Source organism: Podarcis pityusensis, assembly GCF_964106645.2.
Source record: "Podarcis pityusensis genome assembly, chromosome: 5".
In the NCBI taxonomy this organism is placed as follows: Eukaryota; Metazoa; Chordata; class Lepidosauria; order Squamata; family Lacertidae; genus Podarcis; species Podarcis pityusensis.
The window spans coordinates 65,407,398-65,433,922 of record NC_138032.1 but is presented as its reverse complement, the minus strand read 5'-3'; the positions used below and the strand labels follow the sequence as shown (position 1 = coordinate 65,433,922).

The 26,525-nt window shown below is 45.3% G+C and overlaps 2 protein-coding genes across 3 annotated transcripts; one reads left to right on the top strand and one right to left on the bottom strand.

Annotated features, from left to right (window-relative positions):
* Window positions 1-2,836: 2,836 nt before the first annotated feature.
* On the bottom strand, window positions 2,837-6,190 carry LOC308476736 (tigger transposable element-derived protein 1-like). Its single transcript, XM_081004564.1, has 3 exons — window positions 6,145-6,190; window positions 4,852-4,894; window positions 2,837-4,737 (listed from the first exon to the last, which is right to left on the bottom strand). The coding sequence occupies exon 3, from the start codon at window positions 4,709-4,711 to the stop codon at window positions 3,008-3,010; it is 1,704 nt and encodes a 567-aa protein (XP_080860690.1). The 5' UTR covers window positions 4,712-4,737; window positions 4,852-4,894; window positions 6,145-6,190; the 3' UTR covers window positions 2,837-3,007.
* Window positions 6,191-7,414: 1,224 nt separating this feature from the next.
* Window positions 7,415-25,464, top strand: LOC308476755 (lipase member M-like). 2 transcript variants are annotated; one of them, XM_081004611.1, is made up of 10 exons: window positions 7,417-7,596; window positions 8,720-8,827; window positions 14,058-14,175; window positions 14,704-14,902; window positions 17,100-17,209; window positions 18,429-18,568; window positions 21,832-21,978; window positions 23,872-23,943; window positions 24,349-24,414; window positions 25,204-25,464. In XM_081004611.1, the coding sequence occupies exons 1-10, from the start codon at window positions 7,594-7,596 to the stop codon at window positions 25,435-25,437; spliced, it is 1,197 nt and encodes a 398-aa protein (XP_080860737.1). In that variant the 5' UTR covers window positions 7,417-7,593; the 3' UTR covers window positions 25,438-25,464. The 2 variants fall into 2 exon arrangements, with proteins under 2 accessions (XP_080860738.1, XP_080860737.1); XM_081004612.1 differs by lacking the exon at window positions 8,720-8,827 and having other exon boundaries at window positions 7,415-7,596.
* The last annotated feature ends 1,061 nt before the right edge of the window (window positions 25,465-26,525 follow it).

Sequence of the window (26,525 nt, the reverse complement as noted above, 5' to 3'; positions counted from 1 at the left end):
AATGGTTGTCCATTTGAATGGAAGTCCCAGACACAAACCATTATTTGTCTCTCCACAACAGAGAGTGAATTATGTGCGTGCGTTCAGTCCACTCGTGATGTAGAATGGTATCTGCAAGTTTTTGCAGACCTTGACTGCTGGTCTGCAATTTATAGGTGATTGGGAGTAGGTGCGAAAATACAGTCTATATAAACCATCAGAGTCCCGGGCATACAATAGACGTTTGGTCCCATCGAAAAACTTACACATTGACTTTAAGAAATGCACAGTTATGCCTTGATGAGCAAAACACCTTACTGACAATAAATTGTCCACTGACGGGCAGTAAATGCAGTTCGCTATAGTAATGTTTAAAGAGTCAAGTTTAACAGTACCCCTGCCAAGTGACTGCAAGACTTGTGAATTGGCTAAATGTACATTACCAATTTCCTCTTCGAAAGAAATAAACTTCGATCGTTGCAAATATGCTGAGATGCTCCTGAGTCCACAATAAAAGAATTCCACTTGGCGCCTTTAAGTCTTTTACGATCTGTTGTCCGAGCGTGAAAAGCTCGCGGCTCGTTTCTGTCTTTACGATACGATGTCAGCTGCTGGGCTGATGACCGTGACTGACGAACAGAAACAGACTTGGGAGTACTTTGCTTTCTTTTGGCTCTGCAGTCCTTTGCAAAATGTCCTTGCTTATTGCAGAACCAACAATGCTTGGCAGCTTTAAATGCAGTTGTATCACCACGAGTTTGCATATGGCGTTCCTCATTATTTCTGGAAATAGGAGTGCTTATGGCACAAGCCTCCCTTCTATCCAACTCGCCCATTAATCTGGCCGTTACCCCTTCCACAGTTAATTGTGCTGGTGGAATGGCAGATATCTGGCTAGCTATACCATCAAAGTCCTCATTAAGGGAACAAAGAATGATAAAAACATACTGAATATCAGGTATGTCCATATCCCTTCGAATTAATTCGCTGCGTATTGCCTCCAGACGTCTCAAGTGTGCTGCCAAATCACCACCAGGCTGCAATTTCGTCTGGTACAACTGCTTGAAAAACGTCAATGCAGAAGCTGACTCTTTTCTAACATGCACTGCTGCAAGACTGTCTCACATTTCTTTGGCAGTTTTCTTATTTCTTATATAGGCTATTTGCTGGTCGCTGACTGCCAAATTAATTATTGCCCTGGCTTTTGCATCTCCTTTCGACCAAGCATTAGTCACAGGGTTAGGAGGGTCATCAGTTACATAGGTCCATACTTCTCTAGAGGTCAAAAGTGCCTCCACCCGAAAAGACCATAAACTATAGTTCTCATCTGTCAGCTGTGGGAAGACCAGAGCCTTCTCAGCTTCTGGAACCCGATCAACCATTCTGGAACTCTTCCAGACCCACAGAACTACGCCAACAGGAGAAGGAGTTTTCAAACCTTTCTCAGAGTCCAAAAACATGCAGTCATCCACTCAGCAGCTGGGCCCATAACCAAAGATGTTGGCTATTTGCAGCATGGTAGCGCTGCAGAGAGCTTGCTGGGGAGACCATGCATCAAAGAGTACTTAAACAAGGTTTTAATTACAAAAACAAAAACTCCTTTTACACTAAATACATCAACAAACCAGACCCAACCACCAACCCATCCCCCAGGGTAATGGGTGAGCTAGGTGCTGCTCCTTATATACTATATCCAATTGCTGACACAGCTTAATCAATACAACTCAGCAGCACCTGCTATGTTTCACAGCTGCAAGACTGGGTCTTGTTATCTTGCTCTGGCCCTTGCTCTGGCCCCTTAAAGACATACACATCGGGTGGAACAATGATGAACCTTTACATTTAAAGAAACCATTCAACAAACACAAGACTCCCACTGCTTTTTTCTGGAACCAGTCCTTCAGGTAGGTGTGGAAGCACTGCAGCACTTGAGTGTGTCCCACTCCCACCTTGCAGAACTGGTCCAGGAGCATACTATAACCAATAGTACAGTGGTACCTCGGGTTACAGGCACTTCAGGTTACAGAAGCTTCAGGTTACAGATTCCGCTAACTCAGAAATAGTACCTCGGGTTAAGAACTTTGCTTCAGGATGAGAACAGCAGCGGGAGGCCCCATTAGTTAAAGTGGTGCTTCAGGTTAAGAACGGACCTCCGGAATGAATTAAATTCTTAACCCAAGGTACCACTGTATCAAAAGCCTTTAAGGGATTAAGGATTACACCTCCCCGTCCTCCCAATACAGGTCTTTGATCCGGGTGACCAAAGCTGCTTTGGCACCAAAATCCATTCTGAAGTCAAATGGAAATGCATTCAGATCAGTGGGTCCCAAGCTTTTTTTGGCCATGCCCCACCTAAGCATCTCTAAAATCCTGATCCCTCCCCTCCCCCATGACATACAATTCTTATTATTCAAAAAGTGAACTCCTATTCATGTGGAGGAAGCCTAAAGGGCCATTAACTGCTAATAACTCATTCTCCAACTCACCCCTTAAAAATCAAATTGCCCCTCTGTGGGGCGTGTGCCCCATGTTGGGAACCATGAGTCTAGATAGTCTGTTTCATGAAAGTGCAGCTGATGCTACACAACCATCACTGCCACAAGAACCTTGCACCCAAATGGGATATTTGTGACTAGCAGTAAAATCTTTTTCTGGCTCAGGTTTATTCTCTCTGATCCAAATCAGAACCCTGGCATGTGCACATAGAATAGCAAATCCATTAGGGCATTAAATACAGTGGTGCCTCGCAAGACGAAATTAATTCGTTCCGCGAGTTTTTTCGTCTAGCGAATTTTTCGTCTTGCGAAGCACAGTTTCCCATAGGAATGCATTGAAATTCAATTAATGCGTTCCTATGGTCAAAAAAAGTCCAATCAAAGCCAAATTTGGTACAACAATAGTTTATTAACTGCTCTTTAAAGTCACACATACTTTAAAGAGCATATCAAAAACTGAAGGAACAATAAATTAAGTTTCTAAACATGACAGGAAAAACATTTAAAAATCAAAAAAGGGTACATTACATTTTCTAAGACTCTGGGGGACCACTCGAAGAAGGTTCCTCTTCCACTCTTTGCTTCTTGCTGAGGAACCTGTCCATGGTCTGCTGCTTCATCCGCCTTTTCAGCAGCTCCCTGAGAGGCAACATGACCGTCGTATCAAAAGTGTTCACTTGGTCATGTGCCATGTGCTTGTTAGGGTGGTGCCGCTGTGCAAAAGCCTGCACCTCCTTCCACTTCTGGCAAATGTCCCTCAGTTCTTTGGAGGACGGCCGTTCCTCAGTTGCTTCCTCCTCTTCCAGCGAGGCCTGCTCCTGCGCAACCTCTGACTGCAGTTCAACCAGCTCCTGGGTGGTCAGCTCGTGGTCGTGCTCCTTCACCAGCTCGCAGACGTCCTCCTCTGTGACCTCCAGGCCCATGGTCCTCCCCAAGGCAACAATGTCCTGCACCACTGTTGACTCTGGTGCATCAGAGTCACTTGGTGCCACACAGTCCGGCCACAGGCTGCGCCAAGCGCAATTCAAATTTCTCTGGCTGATCCCGTTCCAGGCCGTGGTGATCATCTTCAAGCAGGTGACGATGTCGAAGTGGTCCTTCCAGAATTCCCGCAGGGTGATGGTGGTGCAATCAGTCACCTCAAAGCATTGCCTGAAAAGCTCCTTGGTGTAGAGTTTCTTGAAATTGGCGATGACCTGCTGATCCATCGGCTGGAGCAGTGGCGTGGTGTTAGGCGGCAGGAACATGATGTTGATGAAGCTGAACTCCTCCAACAAGTCCACCTCAAGGCCTTTAGGATGAGCAGGAGCATTGTCCATCAGAAGCAAAGCCTTCAGCGGCAGGTCGTTGTCCATCAGGTACTGTTTGACAGCAGGGCCAAAAGCAAGATTGACCCAGTCCACAAACAGCACACGTGTGACCCAAGCCTTGCTGTTGGATCGCCACATGACACTCAGCCGCTCCTTGTCGACCTTGTGTTTCTTGAAGGCCCGTGGGTTCTCCGAGTGGTACACCAGCAGGGGCTTGATCTTCAGGTCGCCGCTTGCATTGGCACAGAAGAGCAGGGTCAGACGGTCCTTCATGGGCTTGTGGCCAGGCAACTTGGCCTCCTCCTGTGTGAGGAAAGTCCTTTTGGGCATCCTCTTCCAAAACAGCCCGGTCTCGTCGCAGTTGAAGACCTGCTGTGGAACGTAGCCCTCCGTCTTCACAACCTCCAGGAACTCCAAGGCAAAGTCTTCAGCCGCAGGAACATCAGAACTGGCAGCCTCTCCATGCCTGACCACGCTGTGGATTCCAGATCTTGCCTTGAACCGGTCAAACCAGCCTCTGCTTGCCTTGAAGACTTCTGGCTCGCCTGAGGTTCCTGGCTGTTCCCGGATGAGGTCTGCGTGCAAGGCCTTGGCCTTCTCACAAATGACGGCCTCAGTCACTGTGTCCCCTGCACGCTGCTTCTCTTCTAACCAGATGAGCAGCAACTTCTCGACCTCCTCCAGAACAGCTGGGCGGTTCTTCACGATCCTGGTGACTCCCTTGGCTGCATCAGTCACAAGGATCTTCTCCCTCATCTTCAGGATGGTCCCGATGGTCGATGGGTTCCTGCTGTACTCCCTGGCGAGGTCCGTCACACGCATTCCACCGTCGTGCTTCCGGATGATCTCCTTCTTCATTTCCAGCGTCACCTTCTCCTTCTTCCTCTCGCCGGCCTCCGCAGCAGCAGCAGTCTTCTTGGGTCCCATGGCAGCACAGCTGTTACCTTCGTAAACTCAGAAAAAGAAAAAGAAAATCAGCAATTCAAACCCAGAACCAAGTCCTTGAATTCCAAACACCCAACCCAAAATCCAAAAACCCCCCAAAAAGTTTTAAAAGTTTAACTTACGAAATGGGTGCAAATCACCAAAGTCTTCAAAATCCTCAAATGGCTGCAAAAGAAGTTTTGGGAAAGCTTTAAAAATCACCAAAGTCTTCAAAAACCTCAACTGTTCCACCAGCCCCTCCCCAACTGTTGCAAACCCCTCCCCAACTGTTACAAACCCCTCCCCAACTGTTGCAAACCCCTCCTCAACTGTTCCCCCATCCACCCAGCACACAGAAATTCAAAACCCAGAATTTTTTTTCAAAAAAAACAACAACATGGCCCAATGGTCACAGAAAACCATAAAAATTCAAAAAAAACCCACACAAGCTCCCAGATTCTTGCAAACCCCTCCCCAGCTGTTCCCCCAGCCACCCAGCACACAGAAATTCAAAACCCAGAAAATTTTTCAAAAAAAACACAACATGGCCCAATGGTCACAGAAAATCATAAAAATTCAAAAAAAACCACACAAGCTCCCAGATTCTTGCAAACCCCTCCCCAGCTGTTCCCCCAGCCACCCAGCACACAGAAATTCAAAACCCAGAAATTTTTTCAAAAAAAACAACAACATGGCCCAATGGTCACAGAAAATCATAAAAATTCAAAAAAACCCCACACAAGCTCCCAGATTCTTGCAAACCCCTCCCCAGCTGTTCCCCCAGCCACCCAGCACACAGAAATTCAAAACCCAGAAAATTTTTTCAAAAAAAAACAACATGGCCCAATGGTCACAGAAAATCATAAAAATGCAGAAAAAACCACACAAGCTCCCAGATTCTTGCAAACCCCTCCCCAGCTGTTCCCCCAGCCACCCAGCACACAGAAATTCAAAACCCAGAAATTTTTTTCAAAAAAAACCAACATGGCCCAATGGTCACAGAAAACCATAAAAATTCAAAAAAAAAACCACACAAGCTCCCAGATTCTTGCAAACCCCTCCCCAGCTGTTCCCCCAGCCACCCAGCACACAGAAATTCAAAACCCAGATTTTTTTTCAAAAAACAACAACATGGCCCAATGATCACAGAAAACCATACAAATTCAAAAAAAAACCACAGAAGCTCCCAGATTCTTGCAAACCCCTCCCCAGCTGTTCCCCCAGCCACCCAGCACACAGAAATTCAAACCCAGATTTTTTTTTTAAAAAAAAGACCAACATGGCCCAATGGTCACAGAAAATCATAAAAATGCAGAAAAAAACCACACAAGCTCCCAGATTCTTGCAAACCCCTCCCCAACACCAAGTCCTTGAATTCTAAACACCCCAACCCAAAATCCAAAAAACCCAAAAAAAGTTTTAAAAGTTTAACTTACCAAACAGCTGCAAAAGAAGTTTTGGAAAAGCTTCAAAAATCCAGCAAACTCTTTAAAAAGCTCAAAAAGGCCACCACACCGCGTGCAATGTGTTGCTCCTCGAGGTCAAGTCGCAACTGCACCTCTTCCAGCAATGCACCCTGGGTTTTAACGGTTTTACGAAAAAGGAAACAAACTTGCAAGACGTTTTCGTCTTGCGAAGCAAGCCCATAGGGACATTCGTCTTGCGAAGCAACTCGAAAACGAAAAAACCTTTCGTCTTGCGAGGCGTTCGTCTTGCGGGGCACCACTGTAATCCTTAATTAAGCTACACCAGAAAATAATTAGAAGCATAATAAAACAGTTTTTTAAAAAATTAATCAGAGTGCAAGAGGTAATGCTGGATTTGGGTGCTGTTGGAATTAAAGCCGTGTGATTTGGTGAAGCAATCTATGCGGAAGAGGTTTAGAACTGGGTATAGCATAAGCCTGATACAGAAAGGCCTCTAGCTAGGACAAATAAAAGGTTCAGCACAGGCCCCCCCAAAAAGGAGGGAAGAAGGGTAGAACCCATGTCTACAGCCCTCACTCCAGTGCCTGGTCTCTGCTTGCCACCATGACCTGCCGCTGCTGCTCTTCAGTAGCTCTCCCAGCCTGCTGCTGCTGCTGCTGCTGCTGCTGCTGCCGATGCCAAAGAAAAACCTCTTTGGCCATTTCAGAGGCCCTTTAAATCTCTGTTTCATCTGCTTCCATGGCCCAGGATCTTCAAAGCTTTTCAGCTTTTTCAAGAGCCTCCAGCAACGCCTGTCTTCATCAGAGTCCAGGTTGGGGCCTGCGTGTAGCTGGCTTTTATGCCCAGGAGTGGACCAGAGGAACAACCTCCACCCTCAGTCTTCTTTCCAGTCCACCCCCCAAGCCATGTCTACAAGGTCACCCGCTATGGCTGCAAAATGGCCAGCCTTCCATGACCACGCCCATGCTGGATCTGTGCCCACCACGGGAATCTGTGTTGGACCTCAACCGTGGCCTTCCCCTACCAGCTGAGAAGAGGCCATGACCTTTACGTGGCAGTGACTACTGACGACCAAATAACAACATTTTTAAATGTCACAACGTTACAAATAAGTATCAAAAGAAACCATGGGGATCCACTTGCCGCCCACTTGACCTCATTAGTGGAATTTCTGAGGTGTGTATGAATCGGGAGTTAAGAGGTATGTAATTCTCTACTAAGAACATTGAGCCATTGTTTTCCATGAAGATGTCTAATAGCTAAAATAGTTGCCACAGCATTACTGCCATGTTGCGGAGGCTGAGAATGGATGCTGAAGAACTGGCTAGCAGATAAACAAATCCCTTCTTGTGCAACATGAAGAAGGCGTATTGCTAGGTGGTTACTAAAGTTGGTGCTTTATAAGGAAGCACTATTTGAAAATCCTGCTCCTGTCAAAGCACAGCAAGAGGACTCAGAATGGTAATATGGTCACTTATTCTATTTCTGGCAAATCTTTAGTTCTTAATATGTTTGGCTCTCATCAAAGATGTTCATAGCTTTGACAGTTAGGGAAACAGCATCTCCTATAAATGTCTAAGTAGTTTGATGTTGGCCCTTCCTTAGTGCTCTCAAAGGAGACAGACTTAAATGGAAAGTGGGAACAGCAAGTGGGCTTATTGGGGTAAGAGTTTAAAAGGCAACAGCGGTCAAACAAGGTATGGTGTAGCTAGCAACTTTTTTAAAGAAGATGCTTTAAAGCAGGAGTGTGGAAGCTGTGACCATCCAGATGTTGTGATGTTGTTGGACTCCAGTTTCTATCACTCCCAACCAATGGTCAGGTACTATTGGTGCATGTGCGAATGACCCACTGGTCTGTCTAGGAGTCCCTTTCCCATCTTTGACTGAAATGCCAGCTGCTACTGTTCCTTGATAGAGAGAGCTTGCCAACAGTGAGCCACAGAATAACTTCCAACCTTGATTTCTGTAACGTGCTTTATGTGTGGCTGCGACTAGTACAAAAAAAAGTTATTTAGGAAAACCTTTACTTGAAAGCATTGCACTGGCTGCCAGTTTGCTACTTAGCTAGATTCAAGGTTTGACTATTTTTATAAAAACTTATAGACATTTATGGACTAAGAGGTCTGAGAAGCCGTCTCTCCCAGGGCAGCCTACCTCAGCCGCTGAGATCTGTGGATGAAGATTTCTTCATGGTGACACATGCACCTGTTCACAGAGCATGTTGTGACTTGAGTATGTGTTCTTAAGCACTGCTGCTCCAGTTCCCTGGAATTTCCTGCCCTAGAAAGGAAGCAAGTTCTATATTTTGATGTTGGTTGAAAACTTTTCTTCCCAAATTAGCCTCCTTGGTTTTTTCAGCTTTGGCATCATGTTTTTAAGGTTGTTTCATGATTTGTACTAGGTTTAAAATGACCACCTATATAGTGTATTTTTGTATGCTACACAGGTCTTCTTTGAATGTAGAGCAGTTTATACATTTTGGAATATATGAATAAAGTGTATATATTTTGCTAGCATAATTGATTGATGTAAGATCCTCCCCCCTTACTTTGTTGTCTCCTCTTCCACCCCATTTATAAAATAGATTTATGGAAAGAAGTTGTGGTTTCTTGCACTTGCTTGCCTATTTGGTATCCTAGAAGACCTGAGTAGGAGAGGAAGAGTTGCAAATCCTGAAGTTCGCATGAATGTCGTAAGCTACGTAATCTTTTATTAATCTTATTAGAGGCAGGCCTGAGATGGGCCTGAAATGCAGAAGAGCAGCATTTGTTCCTTCTGTCTTTCCTCCCCCAGTCTAGAACAGGGGTAGCCAAGAAGGTCCCCTCAAGCAACTGTTATGGGACTCCAATTCCCATGAACCTCAGCCCGCAGGACCAATGGTCAGGGCTTAATGGGAGTTCTAGTCCAATAACATCCACAGGGCACCGTGTTGGCAATCCCAGGTCTAGAACATCATGGGGTGGGGAGATGCAATTGAGAGTGATGACATACAAGCCATTGGGGAATGCGGAACAAGCTAAGGGGAAATGCAAAACTATTCCTTGAAGTGATACCAATGAGCCTGGAAAACAGGAGGCAGAGAGTACCAACACTGCTTCCGATTTCCTTCCTAGTATCATGAGCCTTGTGGAGACTTCTTGACAGGGCTGGCCAGGAGGGAGGAGGGAGGGATAACGGGGGGGGGGGGAGTTTGATCCTGGGCCAGTGGCCTGTGAGCAGTGGCGGAGGAAGGGGTGGGGGGGCAGATTGCACCGGGTGCCGTCATGAGGGGGGGTGACAAAATGCCAGCTGAGCTCGATGCTACCTGTATAGTGGAACCGAGTGGGGTTGAGTTTCATCGTGATGCTGATGCGTCCCCTTCCCACCTCTGTGGCCAGGTGCATGCGCAGTTGACCAGGCCCTGCTCTCCCTGCCTGTCCATGCACCACCCTCACTTGGGAAGCGCTCCTCTCACAGGCAACCACCTTGCCAGCCATGTCCCTCCTGCCCGCCTGCCTCTCTCTCTCTCTCTCCTGGCTCCCTTTCCTCTCCAAGCGCTTGATCCCTCCTCAGCCTCTGTCCCCACCTGGCTTTGCCTTTCCTTCTCTAGCCACGGCAAGCATGTCCCCCCCCCCCGCCCAGCTACCGTTCCAATGTCAAACAGCTCTTCCTGTTCTTGCTCAATTCATCAAATGATGTGACATAAAATTTCCTCCGTCCCTCCAATCAAGGAATAAGGCAGGGGTGGGAGACCAGCAAAATGCCAGCGTAGTGAGTGGTCTGTGAGAAAGTTTTTTTGAACGAAAGGAAGGAGAAGGGGAAGAAAAGAGAACGAAAGCAGATGCAGAGAGAACAACTGTGACGTCAGCTCAAACTGAACAGAAGGGTTTAGGGAAATCATGTTCTGTGAAGGACCTCTCTTCTCCAAAGCAGGCACTGAAAAGGAGAATAGCTTCCAGTCTCAGAAGCAGGCAGCTTTCCAGTCACTCAGTCCCCTCTTCTTCAGAACTCCTCCTCCTCGCCACCAACTTCCTGGCCAACTTCGCAGAGCTCCCTGGTTACCTCTGACACATGGAGACCCACGGAGATCTCCCCGCTTGGAGAGGCCTCCCCCCAAAAAAAATCTTACCTCCCTGGAGATCAGGGAGCAGAAAAGCAAGGGAAGACAGGATCGGGGCCCCAGGATTTTTTATTTTTATTTTTGCAAAGGTGCTTCTCTACGACGCTGCCCCCCCCTTCCTCCTCCACTGGTTACAACATCCAGGTATCACTAAACTGCCAGTCATTTGACTGTATGGGCTTCAGGCAGAGCAGCTCTCACTGCAGCTCCTTGTGAGTGAGAAGGTAGGATGGGGTGGGGGGAAGACTCTTCCTGCTTTCCCTTCATTCTGTCACCCCCCCCAAAAAAATCCTTTCCATCCTCCCTTCTTTCCCTGTTCTATGATGGATGAAGATTGCACAGCTTTTCACCCCTCCCCTCCTTATCTTTGTACTCAGAGACACTCCCCCCCTTCCATGGGCGTAGCCAGGCTTTATTGGGGGGGCTAGCCTTTATGTTAGGGGGCGTGCCCCCTCCCACCCCAAATTCCAACTCTCTGCTGTGGGGAGGAAACCTTCCGCCTGACTTGCACCAGCATCCTGCAAGGATACAAAGGATTTTCTCCCCACTCACCATGGGCGTAGCCAGGGGGTGTAGCTGCCCCCTGCAATCAAGTAAATAAATAAAAATACTTAACAAACCAACCAATTGCATTGCAGACAACTCAGTTCTGACCCCCCAACATAAATCCTGGCTATGCCCATGCCACTCAATGCAGAGCATCTGGGCAAACAATGACAATACATACAAAGGAGGTTCATAGATATAGGAGAGGAATCCCTTCAATAACTTCCCCTGATTGCTCTCTGCCTACCTGTTCTCAGGCAAGGGGGATTAAGGAGGCAGAGGAAATATTTAGAGTCTTTAGGAGAGCCAAAATGGTTTTTGGGTTGCGGGTGGCGTTGTGGTCTAAGCCACTGAGCCTTGAGCTTGCCGATCAAAAGTTTGACGGTTCGAATCCCCGCGACAGGGTGAACTCCCATTGCTTGGTCCCTGCTCCTGCCAACCTAGCAGTTCGAAAGCACCTCAGAGTGTAAGTAGATAAATAGGTACTGCTTCAGTGGGAAGGTAAACGGCATTTCTGTGTGCTGCTCTGGTTTCGTCAGAAGCGGCTTAGTAATGCTGGCCACATGACCCGGAAGTCGTTCGCGACTGGACTTAACTGTCAAGGGTCCTTTACCTTTACCTTTACAAGGGTTAAACTTCTAAAAATTAGAAGTTCTGCCTTAATAGCCAGGAAGATAGAAGATACGGAAAAGGAAAGGAAAAGGAACTAATCAATGTGCTGCCTGTAAGTAAGCAGAGTAATCTAATTTGCAAGTAGGTGACCTATATGTCTGCACATAGCTGGTTATTTATTTAACTAATCAAATTATATTGCATCATTTGATGAGAGGATATTTGCACTGCTGACACAATGTTGTTCCTTTGTTTTAACCAAATAAGGTGAATCAATTCTTATCTATAATACCCTTGTTAGTCATCAACTCCTACACCTTACCTCTGCCCAAGGGAAGCATGGATGTATTTTGGAAAATTCAATAGCACACAGCATTAGGTCATAGTAGAGAGAAAACACTCTGTTGAACAAAAATGGCACCACTTGATCAGCGTTGTCTACATACCAGCATGAAGATGCAAGGTAGAGAAAAGTGCCATTTGCTGAATTTCAGCTAGTCATAAAGTTCTTTAAAAACGCAGGAGCTTCATCAGAGACAGAAAGCTGCATACTGTTACTTGGACTGCATCATCAGTGTTTTTCCCAAGCCAGAAAAAAAAGGGATGCATACACATAATACAATGTGAGAAGAACGTCCCCAAGTTGGAGGCTTCCCATATGGTATTTCCAGCTTCTGCTTTTAGTTGTGGTGTGTTTGCTCTGACAATTCACCTTGCCCCTCATGAGATATTTTGTGTGTTTCATATTGTTACAGAAATTCTAGGGTCTCAAATACATAATAAATGTTGATAATTGCACAAGGTAAACACACATGCATAAGTACATAAACTGCATGTTTAAAGTAGTACAGGTAAAGGTAAAGGTAAAGGGACCCCTGACAGTTAAGTCCAGTTGTGAATGACTCTGGGGTTTCGGCGCTCATCTTGCTTTACAGGCCAAGGGAGCCGGCGTTTGTCCGCTCCGCAAACAGTTTTTCCAGGTCATGTGGCCAGCATGACAAAGCTGGTTCTGGCACAATGGAACACCAACACCAGAGCAGCACATGGAAGCGCCATTTACCTTCCCACTGGAGCGGTGCCTGTTGATCTACTTGCACTTTTTGGCACATTTTGGGAGCTCACCTCGTTGTGGGGATTCGAACCGCCGACCTTCCGATCGGCAAGCCCTGGGCTCAGTGGTTTAGACCACATCCCGTACCACCCATATTTTTACCAAGACTTATATAGTTCATGTGCCCTGGCTTATGTATTTATACAGTGTATTTATATTCTGTCAAACCTGAATAAAAATAGCAGAAAATGTAAGACAAATAAGCATGGTCCACTGATTTTATGGCTACTTCCTCTGAAGCACCTTTAAAGGTGCTGTCCTTTAAAGCCCTAAATGGTCTCGGTCCAGTATACCTGAAGGAACATCTCCACCCCCATCGTTCTGCCTGGACACTGAGGTCCAGGCAGAGGGCCTTCTTGGTGGTGGCACCCACCCTGTGGAATGCCCTCCCACCAGATGTCAAAGAGAAAAACAACTACCGGACTTTTAGCAGACATCTGAAGGCAGCCCTGTTTAGGGAAGCTTTTACTGTTTAACAGACTATTGTATTTTAATATTTTGTTGGAAGCTGCCCAGAATGGCTAGGATATAAATGATAACTATGAGTAGATCACAGTTTCTTGAGAGTTGGCCACCCCTGTTCTATGCTTATTAACCAAGTGGTGATTCTTATTGTAGCTAAAACAGTACCATCCATGCATAAAGAGGGAGATGTCAGCAGGCTTGAAGGAATCCAAAATTTGGGAGGAAGTCCTTTGTGTGTGGGGGGGGTGACAAATAATTTTCCACACCGGGTACCACCTGTCCTTGCTACGCCACTCCTGTGAGGCCTGGAATGAGGGAAGGCCCGAGCCTCTGTCCTGCCAAGACATCCCAAATGCCAAAGAAGAGCTGTCTGACTTGACCTCAGCGCTGCCTCCTGCCAGCGAAGCACTACCTGCCTCTGGGGTCATGCCTGAGGGCTCATCCACACTTCTGCTTGTCCTGTGCCTTGAAAACATGGGTCTGAGTGGTTTTCTGCTTGGCCCTAACCTTCTAGGAATGGGTCCAATGGATTTTCCCCTTGCCTCGCTCCTTTCCCATGGAAAAACAACTCTTTAGCCCTAAATTGGAGCAAACGTCAATCTGGATAAAATCCGAATTGCCGTCCGCTCTTATTGAGTGCTAAAGAGCTGTTTTCCATAGGGAGAAGTGGTGGGACAAGAAGAAGTGTGGCTAAGACCTGAGTCTAAATCTGACAGTAAACCAAAATTAGCAGCATCAACCCACATCTGTCTCTGAGGATTCAACATCAGTTGCACAGCTCAACTGCTGTAAACAAAGGCACACCTTTGATGAAATTTACATGTGAATATCACTATGTACAACTCAACAATTTGTGTACAAAAGTGCACAGATGGTACACTTGTTGAATGTAGTGTATGAAGATATCTGTAGCTCTTAAACAAGAAGAGAACAGACAGAAGAAACTCAACCATCTCCTGTGCCATCTGGTGACTAAACCATATAATGACACTGTTCACATACTGCTTAAATGTCTCCTCCCTGGCAGATAGATTAAACCATTCTGAATCAAAAGCTCTCAGCATTTTATTTTATTTTTTTTCTTTTCAGAGTGAGGTGATTTCCTACAATGGATACCCCAGCGAAGAGTACGAAGTGTTAACGGATGATGGCTATTATTTGACAATTAACAGAATACCCTTTGGGCAAAAAAATCTTCCAGTGGGAGGTATCTTGTTATGTGTGTTTAACAACAGCAGCAGCAACAACAACAAAATCCATAGTCTATCAGCTGAACATACTTACCATATAGTCCTCCCCATAAGTGAGAACCCTGACTTTCCAGGACCACATGGAGGCATCCTCATGGATGCACGTGGAAGCACATTGAGCAGGGCATGCTTCCAAGCTCCCATGAGACTTTCCGGGAAAGACAGTTAGAGGGCAGACATGTCCAGTGTTGGCTGGGGCTTTGGGAGCACAGCTGGTGGGTGCCTGCCTGTCTCCCATTCCCAGTTTAATCCCTCACAAATATTTTGAATGCTTGAATAGCGCTTTGCTAACAAGCCTCCTCTACAATCAAGGCTCAATTCCATGCCATTGGATGAGGCCACAGCCCAACCAACTTATGGATGTAATGTACCGTAATATAAAGAATGTTTTAGGAATATGGGAGATTCAGCAAAAACATCTTTATTACCAGGGCACAGAAATTCTCGTCTGCTTTGTTAAAACAAAGACTTTGTTTTCAAAACAGGTTCCAAGGCTGTTGTGTTGTTGCAACATGGATTGCTTTCAGAAGCTAGCTACTGGGTTGAAAATTTGGCCAACAACAGCTTCGGATTCATATTAGCGGATGCTGGCTATGATGTTTGGCTGGGAAACAGCAGAGGGTCAAGCTGGTCTCAGAGACACCAGAATTTGTCAACTGACCAAGATGAATTTTGGGATTTCAGGTAGTTTGAACAAAAAAGAAACAGCTTTACAGCCACTGACAATGTTATCTCACACTTCAACTATGCTGACCTATTCATCACTGTTGGGACATAGGTTGTTAGCCAATCAGCTGTGATACAGTACCAAATTATGAAGGTAAAAAGGTAAAGGTACCCCTGACTGTTAGGTCCAGTTGACTCTGGGGTTGCGCACTCGTCCTGTTCTATAGGCCAAGGGAGCTGGCGTTTGTCCGCAGACAGCTTCCGGGTCATGAGGTCAGCATGACTAAGCTACTTCTGGCGAACCAGAGCAGTGCACGGAAACACCATTTACCTAGTTATCTACTTGCACTTTGATGTGCTTTTGAACTGCTAGGTTGGCAAGAGCTGGGACAGAGCAATGGGAGCTCACCCCATCACGGGGATTTGAACTGCCGGCCTTCTGATCAGCAAGCCCTAGGCTCTGTGCTTTAGACCACAGCGCTACCCACATCCCAATTAAGAAGGTAGGTAATATTAATGAAATTTCCAAGCATAGTCAAATCTCGGTTCCCAAACACTTCTGTTTTGGAACATTTTGGCTCCTGAACACCGAAAACCTGAAAGTAAGTGTCAGGGCTGCCTCAAGTCTCAGCTCACAAAAGACCAACGCCTGTCTCTTCTTATATACAAAAGTGTTTATTGCAGTTCATTGTTTGCTTCACATCCGAGGCGCGCAGCCCTACGTCTGCTAGGCTTAGACCGCTGAAGTCCCCTCTGAATCCGTCCCTCCTCTGCACCAGTTTAAGAGGCTTGCGCTGCTCCACCTCTTTCTCTCTTTCCTTTTCCGCAGGGTCTTTCTGCCCGCTGGGGTTTCGCCCCTCCTGGATTCCTCTGACGCGGAATCAGACTGCTCTTGCCCCCTCCTTCGGGCTTTGGGACCTGGCCCCTCCTCCGGGCTCCCTCTACTTCCGCGCGCCTCTACATTTGAACTTGGCGCGCGCGCCCAACCTCTAACCTTCCTTTTAACAGCTACACTACTCCCTTCACTGCACTCTGGCGGGGAGGCCGGTCCTGATGCCCAGCTGCCACTTTGGGATCCCCCGCTGGACCCTGCTCCTGACACGTCCCCCCTGGGGCTCCCCTGGCCTTGACCACCGGCGCCCCCTTCTGGGAATCCTCTGATTCGCTGGAAAGACTCATGGAATCTCTTGAGTCATTGTCATCCTCTTCCTCGCTGTCTTGGGATTCATCCCCATCGCTCTCCATCTCCTGCCTACCCTGTGCCTCTGTCCCTGAACCCCTGACAGTAAGTGTTCTGGTTTTTGAACTTTTTCATAAGCCAAACATCTGACGCGGCTTCTGCTTGAGTGCAAGAAGCTCCTGCAGTCAATCAGAAGCCGTGCCTCAGTTGTCGAAAATTTTGGAAGCTGAACGGGCTTCTGGTACAGATTACGTTGTTGGAATGTATTTATTCTGATGGCATGGTTCAAGCAAACATGGTTCATTTACCTGAGTATTGTCTACACTGACTGGCAGTCACTGGGGATCTTCACACTTTACAGGCTTTTTCTATGTGTGATTCCCCTTCATGAGTTTCAGGTATGAAGGAAACTCTTTTCTTGTGTGTGGGGTGTGTGTGATTTTTAGTGATGTTCTGTTGCTGGAACCCATAGCTAAAAAAATTAAAGTGGAGAGTAGAGATGGTGGCTCCATCATCTCATTCCACGCACACATTTCAAACAAAACTTCCCAGAAGGCAACTCTAGAGAAAACAGGGGTGGTGCATCCCATTTCACCACTTGAAATGGGAAGTGGTGCCCCACTATGTACCCACTTCCATTGGCACCACCACCATGATCCCACTTCCACTGGCACCACCTCTGCCCACCCTCCACACACTCTTCGCCACTGGAGGAGAAGCGGCATTGGCACTGGTTTATGGTGCAATCTCGCCAGATCTCACTGAAATCTCACCTGATCTCTCATGCTCCATGAGATCTCACCATAAATGAGTGGCCAATGCTGACACCACTTCTCCACCAGTGGTGGAGGTGGCAAGGTGTGAGGGGTACTTGCAAGGCTGCTGCCTCAGGGGCTTCCACCACCTGAGGCAGCTGCTTCACCTCACTTCATGAGTGGACCGGCCCAAAGGTGAAATATTTGTGAGCTCATAGGAGTCACAAATTTTGCAATAAAATTTAAAAAGCCCAATCTTATTTCCCAATTACTATTTCAGTTTCCATGAAATGGGCATGTATGACCTTCCAGCAGTGATCAACTTTATTTTGAAGAAAACTGGGCAGAAGCAACTGTATTATGTAGGCTACTCTGAAGGTGCTAGCATTGGTATGTTAAAATTGAACAATCCCATCTCTTTCTCCCTTTCTCTCTTCTCTCCCCCCTCTCTCTGTTGCTCACTTTGTCCTGTGTTCTGCTGTTTTGGATTCTAGAGGCAGCTGTTCCACTATATGCTGCTCATCCCCTTTTTCTGTGTTGGGAGTCAGTCTTGCACCAACCCTGGCATTGTTGTGTCTGCATTCCCTTTGTGACCTTGCTTGACTCCACTATGGAGTACATAGGGCTTTTCAGGAAAAGTGGGAAGACAGCTGTTTGGATAGAGAAAGTTGTATGGTGTCAAGCCACATTGAGTCCCATCAGAGAAAAGGGCAGGATATTTAAATAAATGATGATGAAAATAGATAGATGATAGATAGATAGATGATAGATAGATAGATAGATAGATAGATGATAGATAGATAGATGATAGATAGATGGTAGATATAGATAGGGGACAGAAATCACCAGCCTGAACGTAAGATACATCCAATGGCCTGTCTTCAACTAGTCCTCTTGTCTCCACCACCCATCAGCTTCAAAAGAGGGGAGGAAAGAGGTTCTGAAGTTAGGTGACGGAACCTTAAAACGTACCCCATCATCTACCATAAGAGCTCTGGCCCTGCTGCATACATACACCTAGAGTTCACAATTTCTCAGAGTGAGATTGATTTAAAGGCTTTTCGGTAACAAGAAAATGTGCTTGCACCATTTACCTTAGACTATCTTTCCATTGCAGTACAGTGGTGCCAGTTCTTATATCAAGAAAGACCTACAGGATCTGAGTGCAGTCTAGAACGGCTACAACTATGTAGTTTTTGGTAGCTCAAGGGGCAGAGTTCATCTGCTCATTCACCTGATGAGCATATAATTAAGAGGGAAACTTATTTCGAGAACAGAATAATCACATGCCACTTCCCTGGCAAGTGGCTTGAAAGTTGCAGTGGTAGAGGTGGCACCCGGGTTTCTCCATCCTTGGTAGATCTATTGCTATCCCTCAATTTCCTCCCAGCAGCTGCAGTGATCATTTAGAATACATATGGGGAATCTGTAGCCCTCCAGATTGCTGTCAGACTCCAGCTTCCATCAGCCCCAGTCAATAATATCAGGCCAGCCACAGGCTCTGCATCTCTGCTTTCAGGTCAGGGAATACCCTTTTGGTAAACTGGAGAATCACTTAACATGATTCTAAATGCTCACTGTGTTTTTCTCCCTCCCTCTTTCTCCTTAGGCCTCATAGCATTTTCAGCCATACCAGAGCTGTCTCAAAAAATCAAAACATTCTTTGCCCTGGCTCCTGTGATTTCTCTTAGGTATGCAACAAGTCTTCCTTTCGAACTTGGTGTCTTTCTTCCTGAATATTCATCCAAGGTACTGGTCAGTCACTATTTCATGACTAATGAAATCAAGAAATGCAAAGCTAATGGGACCCTAAAAGTCACTTCTACCATAAATCGGTGACAAATATTTCTAGTTACTCATCTAGGTTACTGTGTGCAAGAAAAGAAAGATTCTATAAACTGCATGTATCTATAGAAGAATATAACAGACTACAATTTTTGCAGAAATGTTGTGTTCCCCTGAGATAATTCTGAATGCAGGGCAAGTTAGAAATATGCTAGATAAAAGGTAAATTTGATTTACACGCAATTCATGCACTGCAAAATTTCATCTACAATAAAATGTGTTCGAGAACCAATCACATCAATTGCCTTTACTATTACCGTATTTTTCGCTCTATAAGACGCACCAGACCACAAGACGCACCTAGTTTTTGGAGGAGGAAAACAAGAAAAAAAATATTCTGAATCTCAGAAGCCAGAACAGCAAGAGGGATCGCTGCGCAGTGAAAGCAGCAATCCCTCTTGTTGTTCTGGCTTCTGTGATAGCTGCGCAGCCTGCATTCGCTCCATAAGACGCACACACACTTCCCCTTACTTTTTAGGAGGGAAAAAGTGAGTCTTATAGAGCAAAAAATACGGTAATTTCAGCGAGCTGTCGATTGCACTGTCAATGAAATGAAGAAAGTAAACTGAAATACAAAGAAACTAAAGTTTAAATAGATCAGTTCTTGGGAGGGATGTGCATGTGTCAGGTGTGTCTGCTGCACACCCAGAACGGGATGGAGGAGAAATTTAATACAATTTGCATTTATAAGCAAATGTACCAAATACGCACTTTCGAAAACAATATACAAACAAATTCAGCATCCCTGCAAAAAGTCTGCTCACCTTTCCCCAGTGGGCGGCATTGCAGCCGGGCAGCCGGGTCACAACAGTCGCTTAGGGGGTGGAAGGTTGCCACCTCTTACCTACATCATGCCAGCTGCATTGTTGTTGCTGGGGTTCTGCCCTCATGGGACAGCACCAGCCAATCAGCTCTCAGTATGAGTGTGGCCACGGGCGAGTTAACCACGACACAGCCAGCCGTTACCCTCTCTCTTGCCCCATCGCCGGATCACCTGACCCACCCACCCTCTTTTCATGCTATGCTCAGATATGACCTTGCGATGGACAATTGTCGGTTGCTATATTATTGGGGCTAGGTAGGAATTTTTTCACTTGGCAAGTTGGCACCAGCCAATTGGTTTTCGCCCACCTAGTAGCAATCGTCACAGCTTTTCTGAGGTTAGGCATTGGGTGAGACTTTGTTTGGATGGAAGGGAGGTTGTAGCCTTCGCCTGTCCCCCTCAGGAAGGTTATCATGTTAAAGGGATCCAGGGTGTGAATCCTGTCCAAAGCCTAGGCGTGGGCTAGAGCCATGTCACAGCCCTTACAGGGACCCCTTGGGCAGCAGCAGAGCAAGCCGATTGGACGCCTGGGTTGGCTCGTGGGGGGGGGCAGCAGGGGCAGGACACTCCGCAGGGCCTCCAAGGAGTTTGCCTGCCTCCTCCCCCTCAGCCACCCTACAGCTGAGAGGGAAATGGCGGGTGGACAGTTTGGGGCAGCGTGGAGCCTGCAGGCACCCAAGCCACAGCGTCTTTCCCAGTCTTTCTCCACTGAGGGGATGACAAACTGGCGGGTGGCACTCACTGCGGGGCCTGCAGCGTGCTGAGCCACGCATCTCAGAGACCCTGCACGCCAGTTTGTAACCCCCCTCAATGGTGACACCCAGGGCGGACCACACCCACTGCACCCACCTTGCGATGCCCCTGCCCTCGCGGTGCCCCTAATTATGGTTTACCCTTAAGTGGACTCCCTGCAGGTGGGCAGGAGTCAAGATATAGCCTGGTTTCACCCCAGGCCCTAAGCCAAACCATTCACATCCGTAACCAAGTAAGTTGTGACCTATTTGAACCCATAAACCTATATATTTTGTGTCAGTGTGCTTTATTGTTCTCCTGGGCACTTTGTGGCTCAGGTGCCTTGGCACGCAATTGCTCATTTCTCAAAAATTCCTAATCTGAAGTAAAATGTGCAAATAAATGTGTACATTAATTAAAATAGCTTCTGGAATGCATTATAAAGGGAGAAATGCTATAAAAAATTGCATGTGCTAGACAGAATTACATATTTAAAAAGTGTTTATCTGGGAAATGGACAATGACAATTTTCATGTGGACTTTTTTAATAAAAAATTTGCAAACTAACATGGAAGTGTGAAGAACTGAACTTAAGAGTGGGAAATTGAGAAACCGAGAGAAATGTAATTGTCAGATTCATCCATCCACATGTTTCCCAGCACAATTCTAAGTGTTGTTGCTGACCTTTAAAGCTCCAAATGGCCTCGGTCCAGTATATCTGAAGGAGCGTCTCCACCCCCATCGTTCTGCCCAGACACTGAGGTCCAGCGCTGAGGGCCTTCTGGCGGTTCCCTCGTTCCAAGAAGCCAAGTTACAGGGAACCAGGCAGAGGGCCTTTTCGGTAGTGGCACCTGCCCTGTGGAATGCCCTCCCACCAGATGTCAAAGAGAAAAACAACTACCAGACTTTTAGAAGACATCTGAATACATTTAGGAAAGCTTTTAATGTTTAATAGACTATTGTATTTTAATATTCTGTTGGAAGCTGCCCAGAGTGGCTGGGGAAACCCAGCCAGATGGGCGGGGTATTAATTAATAATAATAATAATAATAATAATAATAATAATAATAATTCCAACCTTCCTTTGTTAAGTAGATCAGGCAGATTATCCTTGCAAGCTTCCTCACAATTAGAACCAGGCATGTTCAGCTGAATGGTCTTACAATCCCCTTTCAGCTTTCTCACTGAATGTAGCAGGGTTGGAGATGGAATAGGTGCCCCTGGTGCATGCAGGGACATTGGGGTCACAATATAGGTGCCCCCTCCCACTCTCCAATTTTAACCTTTTAAGAGGTGCAAACAGCAACAAGGAAATCTCTAGAGACACAGCTAATTCTGCAAATGAAAACAATTGAAGTTCAATATAAGTAACACATTTTGCGAGCCCACGTGCTAAACCCTGTCCCTGGAGCCTACCCCCCAAAAATGAGACATGACAACAGTGTATGGGTTTAAAATTAGGCCACAACTTTATTGAATTTCAGATGTAGGAACCTTGGCTTAGGCCTTGGAAGGGATCCCTCTCATACCCTACAGGGGCTGAGGATGCGCAGGGCAGTCGGACAAAAACAATTAAAGTTCAATATAAGTAACACCTTTTATATCTTTGCAGGGGCTGCTTGTCAGAGGAGAATTTTACCTGCCTTACAAGGCTTTGAAATACTTCATCAACACAATATGCAGTGTTGCACTATTGCATACAGGCTGTGCATATAGCATTTTCCTTCCGGGTGGAATCAATTTTACAAATATAAATATGGTATGTAGACGTGTGAAGAAGTCACAGTAGCTAATTACTGGTTTGCTGAATTTTCATGAGGTTCCATTTTTCAGGGGTGAAAAGCCCCATGGAAAATTGAAAGCTCACTTAGAGGAAGACTGAAGTCAGGTATACATTGAAAGCAAGTCTCACTGAGCAGAAGGGAACTTACTTCTGAGTAGATGTGCCTAGCATTGCCCTATTACAGCACCCTCCTACACATGTCTATTCAGATGCAAGTCGCATTCAGTTCAATGGGATTTATTGTCATGGAAATGGGTGTAGCATTGCAGCCACTGACTTTTACTGGTTTGGGGGTTGGGGTTGCACATGTCTGGATATGATCGGATTTTAGATCAGAAAGCGTTTTTTAAAAAACCAACCAACCAATCAAAACAAATATGCCTTCATTTCTACTATACTTCCAATGTTTTCTGGAATTGCTTGCCCAAATTTCACTTTGTAAAACGGCTCAAGTTCTTATTCTGGTCCCTTTTTCAATCAGATGTATCTCCCTAGTTCCCTATTACCACCACAAGGTGGTGCTATCCCAGGTGCTTGTTTCTGTCTTTGGCATGCGAGAGAAGTAGATGGAGCAGCTGCCAACTGATATTTCATGTGACACAAGACCCGGGAAATTAGCATAAATAAAACAATAAATGTTCTGTACTGGAAAGAGGAGTGTGGGGGGTGTATGGGGAGGGGTAGTACCTCTGATGGGGACATGTCATGTTCCTTCTGGGGTAGTTTGTCCACCTTTGTCCCCCCCCCCCGCACTCATCTCTTACTTGTGGCTCCTAGAAGCTGTCAGCTTTGCCAGTGGCCACACTCCAGGAACAGCTTCGACTGGCTGGTTAAACCAGGTGAGGGTAGTTGATGGGTCTCAAACCCTCAGTGAGTTAGGGGCTTCCCTTGCATGTGAGCAGACCAATAGTGGGTCCAGCAGTCATAAAGGTATTTTTTTGCACATGCTCCAGAGAGAAGTGAGGGGCAGATGGGGCTCATCAACCTGGGAAAGTAGCCCCTCTAGGAAAAGGAAGACTCTGATCCTAAACATCTGTGCCATGTGGGATATCTTCAGAAGAAGAAAAGGCTGAGTAAGCCCTACGCAAATCCGAAGACAGTTTGGATGGTGCCTTGTACACCTCCTTCCAGCAACTCCTGCAGCCAAACTGGTGCCAAATGTATTGCTCTGCTTTCCTTTGGACCACATCAGCAAGGCCGAGAGAGGGGTCTTGTTATTTGGGCAGCCTCTATGCACATTGCCCAGACTTGCACTCCAAGGAGGTGACTTTAGCAGTAGCTAACACACTGCGGGGGTGCACTCTACCCACTTCTCAAGACAAACAGATGCCAACAACTGCAAAGAAAAGAAACATGGAGTGATCACATACATTTGAAGCCATGCATGTCTGGTGTGTTTCACCCCAATTTTGTTCTACTTACTTTGGGATTCCTCATGGAGTTGGCATGCCTAATCCTGTTTTCATAGTGGCCAACCTGATTCCTATAGGAAATCCACAAGCAGGGCCTCAATCTCCCTAGTCCTTTTCTCCAGCAACTGCTACTCAGAGGTATATTGCCTCTGTCACTAGAGACATTACATAGCCATGTAGTTTTGTCACTCATGAATTTGTTTTAACCCCTTTTAAAGCCAATCTTGTTCTTGTAATGCAAGGGGGAGCATAATGTCCCTCTTCTCTCCATTCTTTGCAAACTATGCATAATTTTATACTTTCTAGCTCACCCTTTTTCTCAACTAAGCTGCCCCAGCAGTTGTTGTAGCACTAATTTGTAGGGTAACTGATGTTTTCCTTCTTCTTTCCACTAGCTTTTCTGTTTTCTTTTCTTTTTTTAAAAAAAAATGTGTTGTTTTTCAAACCTTACTTGCAGAGTCGACTGGATGTATATGCAGCTCACTTTCCAGATCGAACATCATCTAAAAACATTGTACACTGGAAACAGGTAGAGAGTTTTACACTTTGAAGAATAGAGTTCTATGCTTGCATGTACACTCAAAATCACAAATTCATATAGGTTTTATATAGCACTAAACTTTCAAAGTTCACACCTAAGAATTACGGAAGAGTTAGTACACTTAACATTCCCTGGGAAGTCGCTACAAAAATTAAGCCATTTTATGTTTGTACTGTTGTTCTAATAGGAGTTTAAATCCTGGTTTTCTTTATGTAGACAAGAGCTGACAGGTCTTTGCTAATGAGGATATATATATATCCCTGTAAACCTCTTTGTAAGCTGCCTTTACATTTCCCACAATATTGTAGATTTAGTTTTCTCAATGGCAGGGTTTTCACAATCCTCAGTAATACGTATCATATAATATCTATGGCTTTCCTATTATTTTGATAGGTAAAACAAACGGGAAGATTCAGGTGTTTTGACTATGGGGATGAGAATCAAGCAATATATAACCAGGTAAGAGAGAACATTTTTTTTTTTTTTTTTTTACAGTAAAATAGAATGCTGCATCAAGGACACTTATTTAGATTGGGTCTGAAATGAGACTTGTTGCGTACCAGCACAATCCAGATAATATTAACCATTTAGATTTCTTCCTAGATGAAAGCTCAATTATTTTATTCATTTGTTTATATACATCCCACTTTTTCTTGGCAGAGTTCAAGGCAGCACACATGGTTCTCCTCCTCCCCATTATTTCTTGATAACCACCCTATAGGGAAGCCTAGAGTGATTGTGACTGATCCAGGGTCACTCCATGAACTTCATGAATGAGTGGGGATGTAAACTTTGGTCTCCAAGTCCTAGTTCAACAATCTAACCACAATAATACAATAGCTCTGAGTTAATGTGAATATGATCACGAAAGGTGTTTTCCTCCACAAGCTGAGAGCATGGTGGGCACAGGGATGTGTGTATTAGCCCCCCCTTCAACCCCACCCTTCTGCTGGATCCAACCTCAGACCTCCACACATTTGGCCAAAGTATGAAGGGAGGTCCTGGGTGTGTGTAGTTGTGTGATTGTGGTTTCTCTCACATGACTAGAAGCTTAGAAATATGTGAGCGCCAACCCTATTCAAAGCATGTTAGAAAACCATGAGTGTTCCAGTCAGAATCAAGAAAAACCCATCCTTCATATAAGCCTGTGAACAGCCCACAGGCAGTCTGAATTGTGTCAAGATGCTGTCACTAAGAGCACTTGTGTGTTTATGGGTGTTTAATGATCCTCTGTCTTTTACTTTCCAGAGCTTTCCTCCTGAATATAAAATAGAGGAAATGACTGTGCCAACTGCAGTGTGGTTCGGGGGGAATGACATAATTGCCCCCCCAGGAGATATAGACTTCTTACTTCCTCGTATCACTAACATGATTTATTATGAAAATATATCACACTGGAACCACTGGGATTTTCTCTGGGGCCTCAGTGCCCCCAGACTCCTGTACAGCAAAATCATAGAGTTGATGGGGAAGTCTCTGTAAATAAATACTTTGCTAAGATGGCTTTAACTTCATTTCCTTTATTGACACATCTTTCTTTAACACCTGTCACAACAAACCCTGTGCAGTAAGCTACCCTGGTGTGGAAAGCCTTTCTAGTACTTAAAGGTGCTTCATTTTTTTTCCTGGATCATGTCCATTGTTTTGGTCACATTTGCCCCATACATTTGAAGCACTATGTGATACCGTTTTAACAGTTATCATTTCCCCAAAGAATGCTGGGAAGTGTAGTTTGTTAAGGGTGCTGAGAGTTGCCAAGAAAGCCCTGTTCCTCTCACAGAGCTACAGTTGTCAGAGTAGCTTAACAATCAATCCCTCTTCCCAGGGAAAGTTTAATGTGTTATTATGTTTTTATATATGTTGGAAGATGCCCAGAGTGCCTGGGGCAACACAATCAGATGGGTGGGGTATAAATAATAAATGTTGGCGGATATGTTAAAGCTTTCTTGCATTCATGCAAAACCTGTCCTAACTGGTTTCTCAAGCAAGGTGTTTTAGTGAATTGAGAAGTTCTGTAGTGAATTTAGTGAATTGAGAAGTTCTGTCGACAAGAAGAAATTAAGGACCTAGATATCTTATGGCTAAAAATAAAGGAGGAATTCAAACAGAGTGAAATCCACATGGAGAAAAAGCTAGGGGAGATGCATGAGCTGATAGATAAGAAAATAGAGGGAGCAGTAGGAGAACTGTCAAGTAAAATAAAAGACTTAACAGTTCGATCAAAGACAATGGAAGAGTCGAATAAAAAAATACAAAAAGAAATGAAAGAACAAAGGAAGGAGACAGATAGGATAAAAGATAAACTAGGAGAACTGAATAGAAATCAAGATCAAGTTTTGGATAACTTAGCGATGATTGAAATGAAACAGAAACAGTTAAATTTAAAGTTTAGAGGAGTAGGAGAAGAAACAAATGAGAACATCAAAGAAAAAATGATTAAAGAACTAGCGAAATGGTTAGAATTGAAAGAGGAAGAGGTTGCATATACGATAGATAACGCTTTTAGAATAAAAATAAGGTCCAAACAAGTAAAATCAAAAAAAGTTCCAGGAGACTGCTTAGTCATATTC